Below are 21129 nucleotides of genomic sequence, written 5' to 3' on the forward strand. Positions count from 1 at the left end.
AGAGTTTGTCACCTCTTTGACTATTCTTTCAACTTTTACCCTTGGAAGCATCTTGACTTGTCTTCAATTCTACTTGTTTTTTTATCTTCCTATTTTCTCTAACTGATCTTCCTTTCTTTGATACCAATTTGATGCAGAAAGAGCACCTTCTTTATATGCCCAACACAAAGTGATAAAGTGTTTCTCACACATCACCATAGATGTGACTAGGAACACTTCTCTAGACTCGTGGCATTGGAATCCTTTAGGACCATGGACCATCATAACTTTGGTCAGTGCAAATATCATGGGTAGACCTGTCATGGGGTTTAAAAGATTATAACTCCTCCTTTGTGAGGAGTGTTAATAAAGAAACATACTCATGGGGTTTACAACTCTTGTTTTGTACAACTAGGAATTACAATCTCAAAGGGTTTAGCCAAAAAAAGGCATGGGTTATTTGAAACCCTCAACTCTGACTTGGAGACCTTCTCAGAACATATCAAAGGTGATTCCATTGAATGTTCAATACCATGACACTCACAAAAATTCTGATTTGTTCAATACATAGATTCATATTTGAACTAGCAACATATCACTATAAGTGATATTATTGTCATCTACATTGCATATATTTAAAGATTGAAATCAGAGATAGCAATTGCATTGCTATATGTGATATCAGGAACATTCGCAACTTTATAAAGTTAGATCAGATATAGCATTCAACGCTATCAACAATGGAAGTTAATATAGCACTCTTCATTTTCAAATCAAAGAAGGCCAATATCTTTAGTATGGATTATCTAGATCAACTTGCATAATTATTGTCTCTTTTATCAATGATCAATATCCTATCTACATATAATATTATCATTATTCATATATCTATCTTATCAATTGCATAATTTTAACATTCATAAGTAGTAATTCATAGTAATAATTGAAGCCTTGAAGGAATGTCTCTTTCTATTTAGATTGCAAGGTAATTGTCCCTATTTCTTGAGTTAGCCAAAAAGGAAACATTAAAGCCTAACTGGTAAATCGTGCCAAAAACAACAAATTGAAATTCCCATGACATGTTGTGCATGACAACTTTCCAAAGCACTAATTCATTCACTCATATAGGCATCTTGCCATATGCACTACACCTACTACATAGAAACTGCCAAATCCAATTTAGGCATGCTCCTTGACTCAACACCTTGTCAAAAGTAAACTCTGCCATAAATTTCAACTGCTAAAATACAACTCTGGTCCATAATAGAAATTGCAAACCAAGACTCTTTAGTCAACATAGGAAATTGCCAAGTCAATTTCCACTCCAAATGGAAAATATGTCAATTTTACAAAAAATATAGCATCTATTAGGTGGGCACCAACTTCGGATAAATCAATAATGCAGTAATATTCAATTAATTAAAAACAAATCAACAATGATAGGACTCCAATGGTGGGACACCTTTTTCCAAAAATAGGTTTTTTTTGCATTGTCCAATTACAACTCTATTGTTCTTCTCACTTTGCATGCCCTTATAGAGCTTTGATAATAAAATTCTTTTTGGCAGTACAACAAGGGAAAAATAAGTATGATCATTTGCCACCTTTTACTTCTAGAGCCCAGAATATCAAAAGAAACTTCTTAGCTCTTCCCTTCATGTCAATTCTAAATGTCATGAGAATTAAGTTTGAATTGATCACTTGCTCGCTTACACATGGTAAGGATTTGATATCTAACACTAATCATGAATTACTGTGATGTTCATCTATATTAGGTATCAAACTGGACACTTATTATTTAGTGGTTACTTAATGTTTGTCTAAAACTTAGCATCCTTGCTACATTTGAAAATCTTTCCACGAGTTTCAAATGGATACAAACAACCAAAATATTATATAGAGTACTGAGCACTCCACCAAGTTGTGGTCACAGCCCCTAGCTTGATGGATATCTTAAAATTAAATTAATGGCAGTTCTAGTAAAACCTTGGTATAATCTATGAAAAGCAATAACACAATGCATTTATTGTACAAAAGGAAATATTGTAAAACATATTTAAGTTTTTATTTATTGATTACCCACTTATTTTAATTGCTAAAACCAACTGATAATGCAAAATGTCAAGTCGCTACCATTAAATGTGATCATTACATATTGCTTTTATTATATATTTCTAACATAATTGGTTTCAAGGCATTGTTGTTATGGTTTCAGATATATTTTTGGAGTAATGCAATGAACTAGTGATAGAGGGCATATACATATATGGGAGACATTGCATTACATTTGCAAATTCTTTTTTGTTAATTGTGAAGTGTCTCTAATCCTAAACAGTTACTTCTTATACAAAGTTAGGCACTTTTATTCAACATGACCATTTAAAATTTATATCCATAACATGTGTGTCATAGTTTATGTACTGTATTAGTAAATCCAGATGCACAATTAGTTGATATAAAGTAAAACATGTTTCGAGAATTTGGAAATATGCCAGAACTTGTGAAAGGTGAAGTGCCAAGTCATTATCATTGGAAAAGTTATCACTGAAATTTAACATATATAAATATCATCTTCTTCTGGTTGGTGAGTTCCTCATATATGTTTGGAATCTTCATGGTGTTTATAATCTTCCTGGTTACACTAATGTGATAGTGATATTCCGTAATAAGTAATGCATCTTATATTATTTCAGGGAGTTATGAATCTATACTATCTTTGCCTCAAAGGTATATGGGTTAACAATAGGGTTATTAGGAAAACCTCTCCCTATGCATGGAAGGAAAGAAAGCACTCAGAACACAAACCAATAAGAAGTGAATCGGTATCTATACGGATCCATCCATCTTGAGAATTAACATGCATGGTCAATGTTTGCCTGAATGCCCTCAATTTTCCTACGCTGATAGGACCATCATCCTCCTTAAAAAGTTCATATCACATAGCTGAATAGTATATGGTACTGTTTCATGATTGTCCGGGGCCCTGATCATCCAAGAATTGCTTAACTTTTTTATTACAAAATCAAAGAAAAACACTTTTCAACACGTCTATGAAATGATTGAATAGCTGCCTAAATGCAATTATTCTGTGGAAGCAAGGTGAGTAGTATAACCTACATGTTGGTTTTCAATTGTTGTTTCACATGCCAGTACAAAATAGTTTGGTATTTTAGCACATTCTCATTGGCTCATAATGACTAGTGATTCTTCTTTTTCCCTCATGTAGATTCTCATCGTCAACGCATTATTAATTGGATAAATGCTACACAAGGTACTTCATCAGCATTTGATGTAACTACAAAGGTATTTCAATTTTAATCTAGTCTCATTATCCTGATATCAACTCTTTACATCATTCGTGTTGGAGATGAGGATTTTTTTTAAAACTTAGCATTAATATAAGTATTGGGAGGTATGGTTCACATGAGAAATGTTTTACTTTGATGACGGGTCATGGACTATCATCCAAAATGTTGATGGGGAAAAATGTTTTCATAGTCAATCCAGAAATATACAAGTGAAAATATCTACCTGCAAAAATGTTTTCTGTAAGGACATTAGATTGAATAGTTATAGCAATGACCCTCTATTGTTAAATAAAAAGTAAGCTGGTAACTAAAAAAAGCTGGAAAAGGATAACAAATAACCAACAGATTCCAAGAGAAAATAGGAGGGAATGGATGGAGGAAGTTGACTGAGCATGAGAAATGTAGTTGCCATAGACATCTTAAAAATAGGATATAACTTGTGATTCATACCTGAAATCTGCTTGTTGGTAATGCCATTGACTGCAGATGTTTCAGTCTGAGCAAGGATGTAGCTTTTAAATATGAAAGGAAGATGGTTATTAAAATATTAAAAAATGCATGAATGGCCAAAGTCGTAGAAAATATTAGATAAGTCCATTTCTATTGATAGACAGATAAAGGAACTTAAATCTTTGTGTGGAAGAGGTTAAATATCTTGGTTGGTTTCTTTTTTCCAGAAGTGGTGTTTTGAGAATAATAGTTGATTGAAAGCTATCAGTATCTTCTGATTAATGTGAATATGTTGGACTATTTTCATTTTATTCTTGACCACATATGTTAGTGATTCACATCTGTATTATATTTTTGTTTTTGTTCCTTCTCTTTTAGGGCCTTTCTATGATTTTCTCTTCCTTGAAATTTCTATTGTGTACTGATATGCTTTTAAATCCCATTGACGTACTTTTTGTCTCTTATAGAAATTAATATAATCACTTGTTTTTATTTTTCTCTTTGATGAATATTGCGATCACCTCCAAACCTATATCAACTTTGGATCTTTTCTACATTGTACCCGTCCCAAACTTTTATATGGTTATTAAATTCCCTTTTTTCTGTATCATGTTCTTTATTAAAATGGAACAGAAAGTATAGATTTAGTTGTAAGAATCTTTAACATTTTCATTGATTTCACACCTGTTTTATGTCTCTTTAAAACTGGTATAGATGATGTATTGATTAGTCTTCTTTTGTTGAGTTCTTTACTTATTCCTCTCTCATGCTTCATACCATGGTACAAGGCTTCACAACATTCTAAAGATCCATAATCTTGATTGAAATGAAATCTCTCCACAGGCATCCAATCCATAGACATGATTAAATATTTAAGGATGGGCCAACTTGTCATTTTTAATCTGTAATACACCATTAGTAATTTTCTCAAATGCAGAAGTAGGGAGTTACTTGACAAAGAAATGAGGAAAACTAATACTATGTTGTTTCTGTTTACAATCTCAGGGAATTTTACACTCTGCATTGCATAACCAATACTGGAGGTTGATTGATCCTCAAGGAAAGCCAACTGGTGTGATGGGATGGTGGCCTTCACGGGCCGTTACATTTTTAGAGAACCATGACACAGGTTCAACACAGGTCTCTTTCTCTCATGGATCAATTTCCACCTTTATTTTGTTTCAGAACTAGCAAGAATTTACTTTTAGGTTTCTCAGATTCTCACATTATGTTCCCAGATGCATGCGATAAAAAAATCAGTTGCCTGAAAAACGCCACACACTTAGCCATTATTTCATTGTTTTCCTTTCATCTTATTTTATCAAGGAATAATGGTTTTATTATTCATGTTATTATTATTGCTTTTTAAACTATGAGTTTCAGTTTTGTTGTGTCCCTTTGCATTCTATCACATTTTTATAAGAATGAAACTGTTTTATAGAATAGTCCCTTTGTAAAATATTTGGGGCTAAATAATGGAATGTTTCTAATGGTACTGCTTTATCCCCATCTGACACTGAAATGTCTGAGAACTTCTTACTCTAATTTTTTGAAATTGAAACTTCAGAGCTCTAAACATTTCAATTTGCACTTTCAAGGTCAGCTTTCATCCTTTGATGATAGAAAGCTTCACATTACTTTTCCATTTGATATCACTAGTTATGTACCCTTTTAATAAAGCATTAACATTTATTGATATTTATGCCTATGGATGCATTAGCGCATACACTTCAAAATTGTTCTGCATTGAGCTGGCTGATCTCTTTGTAAAAGATCACCTTATATTCATATTTAGCTCTCTTCTCTGAGTATCTGAAGTGTTGGAGGTTGGTCTGTTATTGTAGAGCACTAATCACATGCTCTGGTTCTACGAAAAAACAGTTGTTGACTGTTATTTTCGAGTAAGTATAATGTAAAGGAAAGTACACTGCTTCTGAAAATGTTTGAATGTATAGAAGTGTTCCTTCGAGCATCAAAACACCATTTGAGAAAAGCTACGTATTTTGCATAGCCACCTTATGGGTTGGACTGTATATACATCATCTCATACAGACATCCTCTCATACAGAGGTATATCCTCAAATATCTGCTTCGATTGCCAGTGGCTAGATTTTGGGCTCTTAATATCCAATCTCAGACTCTGTTTTTCAATTTCATATTGCTGGCCTTGTAATCAGCTACTTGTCAGATGATTGCAAATTAAGGGAAAGGAAGGGAAAAAGTTACATACCAGGATGATTGCAGCCTTCTACCTATTGTCTATAGATATTCCGCAACTGACTTAGAGGCTGCTTCCATACAACTGACGAACCATAAACTATGGTACACCTCCATTAGCTCACCAATTATGAATGTTAGAGAACAGAAGACTTGATTGAATTTAATAGCAAGAGATATCAGGAAAAGTAAGGAAAACAGAGAGAATGATGATCGACGCCAATATACCATCAAGAAACTCCCTTTGGATGAAAGCTTTTGTAAAATGTGAGTATATCTCACTTAGAAGTCACTCCAAGGGCACTTTCAATCTGGTCGGAGCCTCCTGATGTTGAGGAAAAAACATGAAACAACTGGTTGCAGCTTCCATACCTCCAACAATTTCTTTACTAAAATGCTTACAACAGTCACTAGAAACTCAGAAACTTTCACAACTTTCTACTCTTAATGTGCCAAATGTTGTCCTCCATACTGAATTCAAGATTGCTTATAAAGTGTTACAATTCTGCTGGAAGTCAACTCATTTAAAGAAATTAGAAAAAAATTGAAACTGGAATGACATAGTGTAAGAGGCTACTCTATGCTGACCCCTAGTTTGCATTACAAAGTCACACACATGGCAAAGATAATATGAAATAATCTTTTATATCGCAGAAACATTAGTCAAACAACTGGATGAAGCTAAATTGTTAGTTGTCTTTAGCTGTAATTTTGACAAATTGAAATACTTAGCTTGCTACCTGAAATCCTTTGTTCCCTGCATTGAACTTATGGATGCTCGTTTCAAAATAGAGGCATTAACATTTTGCTCTTTATGGTTTTCAATTGTATACACATTCAAGATGTCTGTGCTGCTGCTACAGACTTACAGAAAAATAGACTTGCATTGCACAGATTGCAAAATAAGAATTATAACTGATAAGACATCATAGCTATTCAATATGGAATTATCGCTCCATACTAAACTATGTAAATTTCAATAGAAATGTGCAGAGATTGTGAATATGAAATTCATGCACTAGAAGATGGTTGACTGCTTATTCATCCATACTGAAAACTCTTCACAACCTCACCCAACTTCAGTGCTGACATAAACAGAATAACTGTCTCTTATTCTGTGTGAATACCAATAGACACACAATGCATAAATAAGTCCCATCAACTACATATATAGTCGTTCTGGGCTCAGTAATGGATAGACAGCTCTAATCTTCAGATAATTCTCCCACAACAAACATAATTTCTCCAGAGCCTATGATGGTACAGTTTGCTATTTGATGAGGATTGAGGATTGATCCTTGTTGAGGCCCACTACTGAGATATATTCCTGCCACTGCTATTAATGCACTGGTTCCAACTAACATCTCAGAATATCCATTCCTTAAATTTTCATGACAATGACATCACATGCGAGAAGCAAATACTGGAGCTACTGCTTCTGATAAAATGGCAATGCCTATTTCTTGTGATGACTCAGATGCAGGGCAAATATCTGCTACTCACTATCTTGTTCAGAAATTCAGCTTGAGCCCAAAACTCTCGCTTTCAGGAGTCCCTTTATTTGGCAATGAAATATGAATTATTAAATTTAAATATCCGAAGGAAATTTTTGTAGTGGCTCAGGAGAGATGGCAAATTTATAGAGTTGCCGGAAACTGCTATGTCCCTCCTTGGGCGCATGTATCCGGAAACTGCTATGTCCCTCCTTGGGTGCATGTATCCCCGTATCCAATTTGGAAACGTATCTGATACTGCCCGGATACATGTTGAATATTGTACCTTTGTCTGCCTAGGAAAACTTGATTTTTCAACTGTGCCAAATACCATGGGATTTGATCTATTTAAAGATTTGACATAAATCTTCCCAAATTAAATTTTTTAAAAACTTTATTAAAGCAAAAAAAATTTAAATAGTATAAACAAAACCTGCACCAAATGAGAAAGACAAATAAAATGATTTTCTATTTCAGCAACCCGTTTTTTGGGTTATCTTGTAATGCAACTCTACTATGTTCACAAATTGTAAAGTGTTAAATTAACTTACAAAATATTTATGTAGCATTTGTGTCAATATTACTTTTGATGTAATGAAAATCTCCTATAATAACTTAGAAAACTGTGTTAAATATATGTATATGTATTATTTATTAATGTCGTGTCCAAACATATCCAAATTGGGGGTCTTAAAAAATAGTCGTATCCGTACCCAACACCGTATCTGTATTTGTATCCATATCTGTATGCATGCAACTTTGCAAATTTATTATCAGCACCCAAATGGATATTTATGGCACATAATATCAAACATGGAATTGAATATTGAAGCTCCAACAAAATTAATGCTTTACCTCCAAGATATTACTTGCACCATAGAATATTTTAGCGCATATAGAGATGTTCGATATTCCCAATCTGAAGTGTCTATGGCACATTAAAATCACTTATAATCTGGTTTTAGCCGCAGGACACATACAAATGGTTCATGATTTTGAACGACCCAAACACACCAAATTATGAAGTAGACTTTGCAAATATAAGGACCACAAAAATTGACGTGATCAATTTATATTATAAACCTCCAACTTTGTAATATTTTTTGTTGAGATTATTATTTGTTAAGTTCGAGTAGACTCGAGCCCAAGACCTCCTGGATGAGAGGCTCACAGCTTACCATTGTGTTACAGGTTGTAGCCTGTGATATCACAAACTATTATACTAGAATCAAACCAATTTATTTTCCATTTCAAATACACTGAAAACACCTTATTCAGAAATTTTGCTTTCAAGAAGGCTTCACACATTAGCACCAATGTGAACTCTTTCGCGAATCCACTCCCAAGAAGAAGAAGAACCAAGTTTCTGTCCAATTCTCCTGTCAAATCTCTAAAGGTTTGTCTCCAGAAATTTCAGTTGATGTATCAAAACCCATAAACCTGAACATGATCTGAATAATCCTCTCCTTCAACTCTTATATTATTCTTTAGGAAACTCTTGACCTTTCATCAGCTTGTCTCAACCTTTCATTTCTTTACCTGTAATTTGAAATAAAGTAAAACATTTTTTAGTAATTATGGTTGGCATAAAAAATTTGTTTAATTGCTCTATTAAATAATTAATTTAAGTTTCCATTATATTTCGACAACTTAAATCTTTAATTTTTTAATTGATTTCTAATGTCCCAAAAGAGGGACATTACAGTCCTCCCTCCTTAGAGATTGCCCGACTTCAAGCAATCAGAGTTTGGTATGCCAATACTAGGATCTTGTGTCAACCTGAAAAACACTGTTCCACCAATCTGTCACAACACACTGAAATAACAACCCTATGTGTTGAGTTGCAAAGCAACTCATGATGATTCGCACCTATCCACCTAATGATCGTAAATCCTTAATGTATTTTTTCAATACTTCAAAGCCTATCCAAATGAGGATTGCTAACATCTTGAGGTTTCAAATTGGGTCTCTCCTGCTGCTTTGTTTAGGCATTCCTATTGTTGTTGCTAGTAAACCTAGGCTATTTTGGCAAGACATGCTTGATAATTTTCATTGGAAGGTAAACAAATGGAATCATCAACAACTTTCTAGTCTTTCTCTAGTGACCCTTCTTCTATAAATGATTTAAGCACTTCTTATTTACAAAAGTTTGGTTTAGGCAACTCCTATGTATAGTCTTAAGGAATTGATGCCCTCTTGTGCTAATTTATTTGAGGTGTTAATTTGCAGAATTCTAAATGGAGCCTAATAAAGTAGAATATATGTCAGCCTAACGAGGGGAGTCTTGGCCTTTGTTCTTCTATTTTGAATGCACAGGCTCTTGCAACCAAATTATACTGATGTAAATTTACCAATCAAAATCTACTTGCATCCTCACGCATAAATTGTATTTACAAGGATTTGACTGTAATGTTTTGTTTCCTTTCCGACACGTTCCAATGGTGAAATGGCTATCAATCGTTTGCCAGATGTGCAATGAAAAGACCGTATAGTGGTGTCTAATAGGCAGTGAACACAATGGAGGTCGTACGGTGGTATTGGGATGCAATTAGGAGCCGTGCGAAGCTTCTAAAATGACCGTACGGTATTACGGAGATGTTGTATGGATTGTGTCCGTCCAATGTTGATCTAGAGCCATGGTGAAGGTGGAGTGCAATGTCGTATGGTATGGCTGTACGGTATGTGGAGTGGAAACTGCGATACAGGAGGAATGAATAGGCTGTATGGTATAACTGTACGGTAGGTGTTATTTAGATCAAGGAACTGGTAATGGGCTGTACGGTGTGTGAGATTGAGCTACTCTAGATACTAGAGCAATATATTCACCAACTACACTAATTAATGCCAAAGCAATTGATTCAATCTGATTCCAGAGATGTAGATATGAATCTATAACAAAGATGGTGCTCCGATTTGCCAAATCTGAGCAAAGTAATACACAGGCGGAATAGGGTGAGGGTTGAATCCCACCAAAATAGCCAAGGGAAGATCTTTCACTTCTGAAATGGCGAACAATACTGAACTCCAATAGGAATTCGCATTCAAAGAGAATAATCAAAATTGCATACCAACTACTTCCTACATGTTGTGCTTAAATACTCTTCGGAGAAACTTCCTAAGGGTTTACAAAGATAGCTGACAGCCACTCATATGGAAACAATTAAATAAAAAGTGGGTTCCAGATATACTAAATCAATCGGCCTATAAACAAGGTTTGATTAATTAATTATTTTATGACAGGAACATTACAATCCTCCCGTCCCAAAATTTGCTTGTCTTTAAGCAAATGCAATGCCAGATGCTATAGAATGTGTTCACCTTCCCAAGTCGCATTGTCCAACGGCAAGTGTTTCCAACGTACCAAGTAGTCCCTTAGGGTACAGTTCCGCAAAGTCTTCTCAAGTACATTGATGATCTCGGCCAGTTCCAATACGAGCTACCCTTCTTCATTGAGTAGTGGAAGATTTGTAGTTACTGTGATTTTCTGTCCACAAATTTCTTCAAGCAAGAGACATGGAAGATCTAATGGATGCGGATCCCTTCTGGAAGTTCCAGTTTATATGCAACTTCACTGATGTGGCGAGCTCCACGATAAGGACCATAAAAACGTGACTTCAATTTTTCTTTCCTTTTGGGTTCAATGAGGATTGCCTGTACGGCTGGAGTCTAAGATAGACCAAGTCTCCCACTTTGAAACTTCTCTCGATCCGGTGTCTGTCAACATGCATTTTTTGTTGATTCTACACCCTTTGTAAGTTCTCCTTCAAGAATCTTAGGATGTCTTGTTCTTCTTGAAGCCAGTCACTTGCCTGAGGTGTGCAACTGTCACCTAGCACCATGTCGATAAATGATAGGGGTTCATACCCATATAGTGCTTTGAAGGGTGCCATCCCAATGGACATGTGATAAGTGGTATTGTAACAATATTCCCCTAGATGCATCCATTGACCCATGCCCACTAATGTGTCAAAATGTAATTTCGGAGGTAGCCTTCTAGGCACTTGTTCACAATCTCTGTTTGTCTGTTTGTCTGCGGGTGGTAGCTAGTACTTGGTGACAATTTTTGTTCCTGCCAACCTAATCAATTACTGTCGAGAAAATATTGATGAATTGACCGTACTTGTCACTAACAATGTTTTGGGGTAACCTGTCTAGACGAAAAACTTATCTAAAAAGTAAGTCTGCCACTTGTGGTACCTGAAAGTCTGAGGGGATGGCGAAGAAGTGTGCAATGATAAGACTTACAATCATCATTGAACCATTGGTTCATAGGGCATGTATTACAACGCTTGGAGCAATGAAAAGGACGATGGGGGATGGAAAGGAGGGCAGACTCCCATATCGTAGCTATCATCAAGTCAAACATAGCGATAGCTTGGTCGGTCTTGGAGAAGCTGTCGGGGGGAAGAAGTCACCTAAGATGGAAGGTGAAGAGGGGAGGGTTGCTCTCGAGGAAAAACATGGTATTCTAATTTTGACAATGTATGGGTGGAAAATGGAAGCAAGTCAATCACACATTTATGGAGGGGTAAGACTAAGATCCACCCCTTGGGTTAGGTTTGATTGATATAAAAGGAAGCAGTGATAGATCTAAGATGAAGCAATGTAAATATATGGAATTTGGAATGTAATCAAGTTTATAGATGTAATAGTTGGGATTCAACTTCAAAGACCTTATAAAGGACATCAAAGTGAAACCAAAACCTTTATGAATGAAAATGCTTGAAATTTGCCTTGTAGACAAATGTAGATCTTGAAACGATGGATGTAGAAGATGCAACAATGGATCTTGAATGTTGAAAATGCAATAGAAGCTCTAGCATAAACTCCCTCAATAGCTTGAATGTATAAATCCTTGATCTTCAATGGTGAAATAACTTGGATGCCTTGCCTTCGTCAAATCTCAGGGTAAGAATTAACCTTGAATTAAAATAAAGATAGAATGCTAGTAGGTAGTAGTGATAGCTTTAACATGAAGCAATGTAAATCTATGGATATGCTATTGAAATTGGAATGTAATCAAGTATATAGATGTAATAGCTTTGACTAAATTTCAAAAACCTTTATGTGTATGAAATCTGCCTTGTAGATGAATGTAGATTTTGAAAGGATGGATGTAGAAGGTGAAACAAAGGATCTTGAATGTATGAAGGGAGATCTTGAATGTTGAAAGCATAATAGAAGATCTAGCATGAAATCTTTCAATAGCTTGAATGCATCAATCCTTGATCTTCAATGGAGAAATAACTTGGATGCATTGGATGCTTGAGGAATGCTTGAGATCTTGAGAGCTTGAGCGTACAAATCCTTGAACACTTGATGATGAGATATGACAATGGAGCAAATGAAAGAGTTTATATAAACCTTGGAATTAACTCTCTCTCGCAGGTCGACCTGCCTAAGAATCAATATCGTGAAGGTATCTGGACACGAGACCCAAAATAGGGCCAATCAGGGGAGCACTACACCCCTGACAACTGGGGCTCAGAACCTCTGTGATCCTTTGGAAATCCAAAATAGGTCTCAGATTTTAGAAATCAGACACAAATTCTAAGATATAGTTGTTTCGGAGTGGAGTGCAGATTCCAAGTGGATGGATGGAGAGATGGGAGGACTTGAGAGGATAGATCCTACCTTGAACTTAACACCATGAAAATAGGAGATTTCAAGAGGATATATTAGGTTTTACCCCAATTCTAACTAGGAGAAGGGACAAGAAAGGGAAGAAGGAAGGAGAAGTGCAAGGGGATTGATGATCTCACATTAAATATGTGCTAAACCTTCATTAAACTAGAGTGTGTCTAGTTTAAGACGATACATTTAGCCCCCACTCTGAGAGTGAATTAACTCACACTTTTGGTAAAGTATAGAGAAGAAGCGAAAAATCCAACGACTTGCAATGAGATAGAACATCACTTAATCAAAAGGGAATAAGCCCTCGAGACCAAGGGTCTTAATTCCACATCCATGCACGAGGGTGTAAAGAAAAACAAAAGCAAAAAAAAAAAAAGGACATGACATAGTGGTTAGTGTTAAAAGCAAACCCAAATTAACCAGTTAGAGAGATGTCAGTTGAAGAAACATCTCACCCACCAATATCATATTTGGAAAGCCATTACAAGAGCATAAATGATAACATAAGAAATGCAAGAGCAACGTCATTAATCAACATAACTTCTGGATATATCTCTACTAACATGAAAGCAAAGAGAGAGAAGGGAGAGAAAAGTGATAACCTCGCCTAGTAGAGTGCCCATCTTACTGTGGATCACCAAGAGAGCTACTACAAAAGATGGAGTTGTATGGTCTAACAGGGTGGTAACTCGTTAATCAACCCACCAAAGTTCCATGCATAGATCAACATCTATTGTATTATCGGGCGTGTGTAAAAGTGTGTTACCTGTGTATGAGACTTAGCATGTTGTATTTGATGTGTTACCTATATTGGGACTTAGTAAGTTGTTATGTAGTACCCAAATATAAGATTTAACATGTGTCTGGATGCATTGCCCATGAATGAGATTTAGCGAGTTTATTTGCGTTATTCATTATGAGATTTAGCATGTGTTTGTGTGTGCAAAAGAGAGATGAAGTAACAATGCATATATTTGAGAATGACTTAGAAAGCATATCTAGCATCTAGGGCTAAAGTACTCTAAGCCATGCTCAAAATTTGTATTTGCTACCCAATGTGAGTAGAAATTGTGTATAAGGAGGGTGTATATATGCCCTCCTCCTTGTCATGTCTAGATATTAGACATGAGAAGGAAGAAAAAAGAGGATACCTACTTTACGCAACGAGGATATATCCTGAAAGCAACAATGTAGACTACATTCATAGTGTAGAGCCTTCTCTTGCAATCTAAGAATATAGACATACTGGGAAAATGATATATTGCTTATAGAAAGAGGGTCCTCAAAAAGGGAGGAATCTTAATAACAAGACATCCACCTAAGATGAGTGCTCTCTCTCTCTCTCTCTATATATATATATATATATATCTATATATATATATATATATATATATATATATATCCAAGCAAGGGAAAGTGTATTTAATGGGCATAGCTTTACTTGATAAAGAAAAGGTGATGACCTAAGACATGCACCTCTTGCAAAAGAGAGAATCCACAGCCAAAACACAATTCTTCATAAAGAAAGAATAATATGTCACATAATATACAAGTTCCACTTAAGGCCGAGGAAGGCAAATCCTTATAAAAAGTGATAAAGAATATACAAAGCGTCTTGCTCCCCAAGTGTGAAACAAGAAAATGAAATCTAGGGTGGATTATATAACAAAATCTTGAAGAAGATAAAGATGAGTCATATGCAAAAAACCAATAGCCATGCACAAAATGCAAACACCTGATATCCAACAAGAAACATATAATGTTTTAGATTAAGGTAAAAACAGGTTTTGAAGGGCCCTGAAACCCTTTACATTAAAAAGAAAGATATACCATGAAGCACTACCAAGTTTTAAAAGGACCTGAAACCAGCTGAACATCTAAACCAGGTTTTACAGGGACCTGAAACCAATAGATGTATCTAGAAAAAGCAAACAGAAAATACACTAGAACTTGGAAAGTAAACAGACTGGAAGGCAAGGCAACCAGTAAAACCTCCCAGACCAGTAACTAGCGAGCCAGAGCCACAACCCACTCACCATCACAAAAAAACCAGTCAGAACAGGGGAACTTAAGATTTTCCTTTTGATTTGAAGTTTCTCTTACGCGATCGAAGGCTCATATCTAAAGGGGGAGCAGAAGGCTTAGTTCGCTTACTCTTTACCGCTATCCACCCATCCTCAATCTTTGCAGCCTCAGCAACCCAAGCCTTAGAGGAAATAGAACAGTGGAACCCAGGGGGCGCTGAAGCCGTAACAATCTCCCTATGAGAATCAGTGGACAACTAGCCCTTAGGAAGAGCATCCGAAACAGGAGAAGAGACCAAAGAGGGGACACCCTCCTCTTTCGTCGGCTCCAAATGATTGCTAGGAGAGACCTCAGCCATAGAATCTACAGGAGCATCCAAGGATTGTTTCACCATATAGTGCTCAGAAGAGACCCCTGACCACCATGAAGGTGGTCGCCTTGATTTAGACTTCCCAGCAACACACTGAGCAACAATATGACCAGTCAAGTGGAAATTCTTGCAACAAAAAGGGATACCTTCGAAATCCAGCATTTGTGTCCAAGAACCCCTTGAGGAATCCAGGTTAATCGCCTCAGGGGGGCCCTTAGAAACATCCAACTCAACAAGAAAGTGCGCATAGGTCGAGTGGAAAATATCAGACGTGTCAAAATCCACATATAAGAAAACACCAATAGCATTCCCAATAGTTTCAAAAACTGAATCATGCCAAAGATGTATCGGGAGATTTGGAAGCCAGACCCAGATAGGGAACTTGTTAAAGGACTCCGAAAGTTCATATCTAAAGGGGGAACAAAAGGCTTAGTTCGCTTACTCGACCGAAGGTCCATATCTAAAGGGGGAGCATAAGGCTTAGTTCGCTTACTCTTTACCGCTATCCACCCGTCCTCAATCTTCGCAGCCTCAGCAACCCAAGCCTTAGAGGAAATAGAATAGTGGAACCTAGGGTGCGCTGAAGTCGTAACAATCTCCCTATGAGAATCAATTGACAACTAGCCCTTAGGAAGAGCATTTGAAACAGGGGAAGAGACCAAAGAGGGGACACCCTCCTCTTCCGTCGGCTCCAAATGATCGCTAGGAGAGACCTTAGCCACAAAATCTACAGGAGCATCCAAGGATTGTTTCACCATATAGTGCTCAGAAGAGACCCCTGACCACCACGAAGGTGGTCGCCTTGATTTAGACTTACCAGCAACACACTGAGCAGCAATGTGACCAGTTAAGTGGAAATTCTTGCAACGAAAAGGGATACCTTCGAAATCCAGCATTTGTGTCCAAGAAGCCCTCGGGGAATCCAGGCAAATCGCCTCAAGGAGGCCCTTAGAAACATCCAACTCAACAAGAAAGCGTGCACAGGTCGAGTGGAAAATATCAGACGTGTCAAAATCCACATATAAGAAAACACCAATAGCATTCCCAATAGTTTCAAAAACTGAATCATGCCAAAGATGTATCGGGAGATTCGAAAGCCAGACCTAGATATGGAACTTGTTAAAGGACTCCGAAAGTGGATCGCAATCCATATGCCACGGTTTGGCCATAAGTGGATATCTTCCCTGCCAGGAAAAACTATTGTGACACAAATTAATCTTCCTGTCATTAGTGCTTTCAAATTTAGCTATAAAGAAGCCTTTTGCACATGGAAAGATATGGACATTATTGTCTATAAGTGGCACCCAGTTCTTGGAGATCCAGTCATGTAGATGAGCAAGAGAGGGCCAATAACCCCGGAAACGAAAAATGGTAGCAAAAGAGGAAAGTTCTTCTGCCGTATGAAATATATCTTCAATTGATTCTAGGTCAAGAGAAACCTTAATAGGCTTTAAAGCACTTACAGGGGTCACATGAGAGGGCCCAGATGAAACAACATGAGGGAGAGCTCCATGAAAATTGGCTTCGAAGGCAGCCACGTCTGCAAAAGTCCTTCCCCTCGAACCAAGAAACCCTGAACAAGGAGGAGACCCTGGAGCCGAACAAGGGGCAGAAGAAGCCCTAACCCCACACGCAGAAGAAGCTGAATGAAGGGCCAACGAAGCCCTATACCATCCGCAGACCGCCCACAAAAATCATCTCCACCACCCGAACGACCGGCAAAGACCACAACGTTACCGAATGCTGAAGAAGCAAGAGTGCCATGAGTGGGAGATCCAAATTTTTGAGCGGGAACGGGAGCCATAGCAAGCATTCAGGGAATGATCTCAATTGAAGTGTAAGAAACATATAATGTTACGCCATAGAGGGGATAAAAGAAAGAAAACACCATAAGATGATCAGTTCCAAGCAATGTAAAATGCTAGAAAAGAATATCATAGATAAGGTAAGACATTTTATATGAGAAGCATATGAAAAGACACTTTGCTAGGAAAAAACATTTAAAGAACATCTTATAATCAACATAGTGAATAAACAAACATGAGATGTAACATATAAAGAAAATGCATTCACATAAGAAAAGAAAAAACATCATGCAACGAGGAAATACTATCAAGAACACCAAATTGTGAGAAGACAAGAGAAGAAGAGAACACAAGTCCTAAGAGAGGAAATGAATTCAAGAAGGGATATGAAAGAAAGGATAACAAATTATTTTCCCCACATACCTATGTATAGGAAGAAGAAGAGATCCGTAGAAGATAAGATAAGAAAGATAAAATAATTTATTAATGTCCAACAAGATACCACAAATGGGTCTAAGGGACTAAGAATACAAGTAGGGGCTAGAAGGTAGGAAGACCACCAAATAGTGTTCAAAACAACAAAACAAAGTGGAGACAAGCAGAGCAAAAAGAGAAGAAGAGGACTAACCAACAAAAAGGGGGTTACAAAACTGCAAAACTAGTGGTTTGCAACCGTGGAAAAGTAGCTCAAGATGGAGGGATAACTAGTTGTGCGCCAAGAAGTCTAAACCCAATGCTAGAGAGAGGAGGTAAATTGTTGATGGTGGTGGTGCATGTGGTCTCTGCATGGTCTCTTTGGTCTGGTGTGAGTATCTGTGGACAAGCACTGAGGCCACTTGGTTCCCCTAGGAGAGGTAACCAGAGTGAAAAAAGAGGTGATAAGTGGGTGAGGATCCACAAACCTAGGGGCAGAAAGCTCCCGAAGGGTGAGATCCTGAAGACGAAAAACCTCCTGTAGATAAAGAGCAAGGCACCGCCGATCATCATACCTGAAAAAGGAGGACAAGGCCCTGCACTCTCTGAATAAGCAATGAAACCTCCCTCTAATCTCATGATATATGGGACAATAGAATATAAAATTTATCTCATTCTCGACTGCATCCATGTCACAATACTGATAAATCCTCTCGACTTTGCTAGTCTGATGATCTGTCTGAATACGGAGTCGGTGAGAACCCGCTCTAAAAGAACCCACCTGGATACGTAAGGCATGGGGCCATCGTCAAGAGTAGTAAGGATGAACAATGACACCATCTTGGATGTCCATAAAGTGATCCGCATATAATGCCATACGAGGATGGAAACCCCCCGGAGGATCGACCCAAGTCATCTAGATATACCTCCTAGCGATTTCGTTCAACTCCAACCAAGAAGGAAGGAGATGAGCGAGAGCGGCCAAGGAATACTAAAAAGGGGGAAGATGATCAATATCAATACCAACAGTTTTGAGGAGCCTAGAAACTTGAGCATACTAGCAACGAGCACGACTAGTCGGATCTGAGGCAACAATCAAAGCTGAGGAACAATATGCTAGGTAAGAATATCGATATCTGCCATCCATAGAATCTGCAAAACCCCTGAGTCTGTGAAGTAATCAAAGTAGATCAAATATTGTGCAAAGTCTGAAGGGATGAACATTGAACTCGGCTAAGATAATATTGGTTGGAGTAGTCGGTTGACAACGGATGAGGCACCACAGAAGGAGAGTTTGAACTCTCTCCACCGAGGCCCAATTGGTGGTCAAGTGGGAGGGCCCCCAGATGGTCGAACCATAAAGGACAGTAGGTCTAACTAGGGAGTCTAAGATAGACATAGTATCCTGAAAGTGGTGTCTGAAGCACTATCACTCAAGAAAGGCCAATGAACTCAACCCCTTATTCACCAATGACGTCATGACTAGTCTCAAGCTGAAACGTGATCCTCAAAACAAAATGCCCAAATAAGTGTAAGTGGAGGTCCTCTCGATCTCGGTGACCTCCCAGTGCTTCACCCCTATGAGCATCACCTAGATCCAATGAGTGCTAAGTGCTCCATTTATTCTCATGATAGATGGATTCATGTTGAAACACTACTCGTGAAACATGGGTCAATGAGTTTGACAAAAAAAACACACAGTTAAATCCTGATAGCAATATCATAATTCGACATGCTGTGGAAATTATCTCCTACTTATCAATTGACAAGCTTAAGGGGATTTCTAATGAATAGTTCATAAGGCACAACACTTGGTGAAGGTTTTGCAAATGGGGTTGCAAGTTTTGGGTTTAACCATGGAGGAAACTCCATAGTTAAGCGCACTCAGGCTAGAGTAGTACTGGGATGGGTGACCTCCCGAGAAGTCTCGATGCTTCGCCCCTGCGAGCATCACCTAGATCCAATGAGTGCTAAGTGTTCCATTTATTCTCTTGAGAGATGGATTCATGTTAAATCACTGCTCATGAAACATGGGTCAATGAGTTTGACTCAAAAATCAAACAGTTAAATCCTTGTAGCAATATCATAATTTGACTTGCTGTTTTTTAACATTTGGATGCATTCAATTTTTTTAATATTTTATTTTAAAAAGAAAAGTTATATTAATAATTTAAATAACTGTTATTTAAATATCTTAATTAAAAGTAAGATAAGACACAATTTAGTAATGTGTTAAGATTATAGCTTCTTTAATATAAATATTTATATCAAAATAATAAAAGTGAATAAGTTATAATAACATTTCTATATTTTTATTTTCCAAATTACAAATCAAAATAACATGGTCTAATTAATCATTACACATTACTCTAGCTTATCTATTGTACACCAAGTTGCAATTGCTAGTAGTATATATCAAAAAATATGTGGTTTGAAAATGTAAATTAGTACACAAATCTTGAGAATGATGATTTCTTATAATAGAAATTTCGTACTTATGCTAAAGGATATCTATATTTTTACAAATTTATGGATGCGTCTATAGTTCTTGATTCTCAAATTTATAAGAATCTACTTAATTTTGTTTCATTGAGTCAAAAGAGATTTTATGCTAGTAGGACAATTATTTATAATTCAACTATAAATAAATGTTATATGTAATTATTCTCATTGAAATATATGCTATATGTGATCATCCTAGTTGAATTGTAGGTGAGCTATGTTAGAGTAATTATTTGTTTTCACTTATTAATTAGATCGATTTGATTTAATTAATTAAATTGTCTATTGCTCTAGTTTTCTTAAGCTATCTCTTAAGTGCATATAATTAATATTTTATATTAATTATAATGTGCAACCTAGCTTTTTTAGCGTTTAGGGATTTCGTTCGCTTTTAAGGTTGAACTCTTATAATTCTTTTTTAATATCATCTTGGAATACATTTTCCCTCTTATTCTGTCTAGAGATCTTGAAACTGTAATTCAAATACGAAAATCCCAGCTTTTTATGGTTATTATTCTTCAATCTAGAGGAGGCACTTTTTTCTAGTGCACTTTGAGAAAAAATGCATGCCATGTGGTAGTCTTTTTTTGTAGTGATTTTTTGCAGTGACTTGTTGATGTCAGCATTGCATCAACTCTCCTACATGCCCTTCAAGTCCTTTTTTGACCTACTATCACTTTTTTGGCCATAACTTGACCATACAGAGGTCTTTTTTCGTTATGAAAGAAGCGCTAGAAAGTTGGTTTTGAGATGTAGATAGTGGTGTAAGAGTTTTTTGATTTTGATGTAGTTTGGTTGCCTATTTTGGTAGTGAAAGCCAGATGTTCTATTTTTCACTCCGGAGGGCATATCTTGAACGTCCCATCTCCGTTTTTCAAAAACAATATATTTTTCAAAAATTGTAGTAACTCAACAGGTAAAGTATGTTTGGA

General features: G+C 36.7%; 1 protein-coding gene across 1 annotated transcript in view; it reads left to right on the forward strand.

Moving 5' to 3' along the window:
• LOC149567221 (uncharacterized) overlaps positions 1 to 21129 on the forward strand; it is a 170712-nt gene that overhangs the window by 136708 nt on the left and 12875 nt on the right. Inside the window, exons 12-13 of the mRNA XM_089820399.1 lie at positions 3206 to 3282; positions 4743 to 4877. Of these exons, the coding sequence (XP_089676525.1) occupies positions 3206 to 3282; positions 4743 to 4877 (212 nt within the window). The remainder of the gene's footprint in view (positions 1 to 3205; positions 3283 to 4742; positions 4878 to 21129) is intronic.

Source organism: Cupressus sempervirens, chromosome 3, assembly GCF_028749045.1.
Source record: "Cupressus sempervirens isolate cs-2001-9-10 chromosome 3, ASM2874904v1, whole genome shotgun sequence".
In the NCBI taxonomy this organism is placed as follows: Eukaryota; Viridiplantae; Streptophyta; class Pinopsida; order Cupressales; family Cupressaceae; genus Cupressus; species Cupressus sempervirens.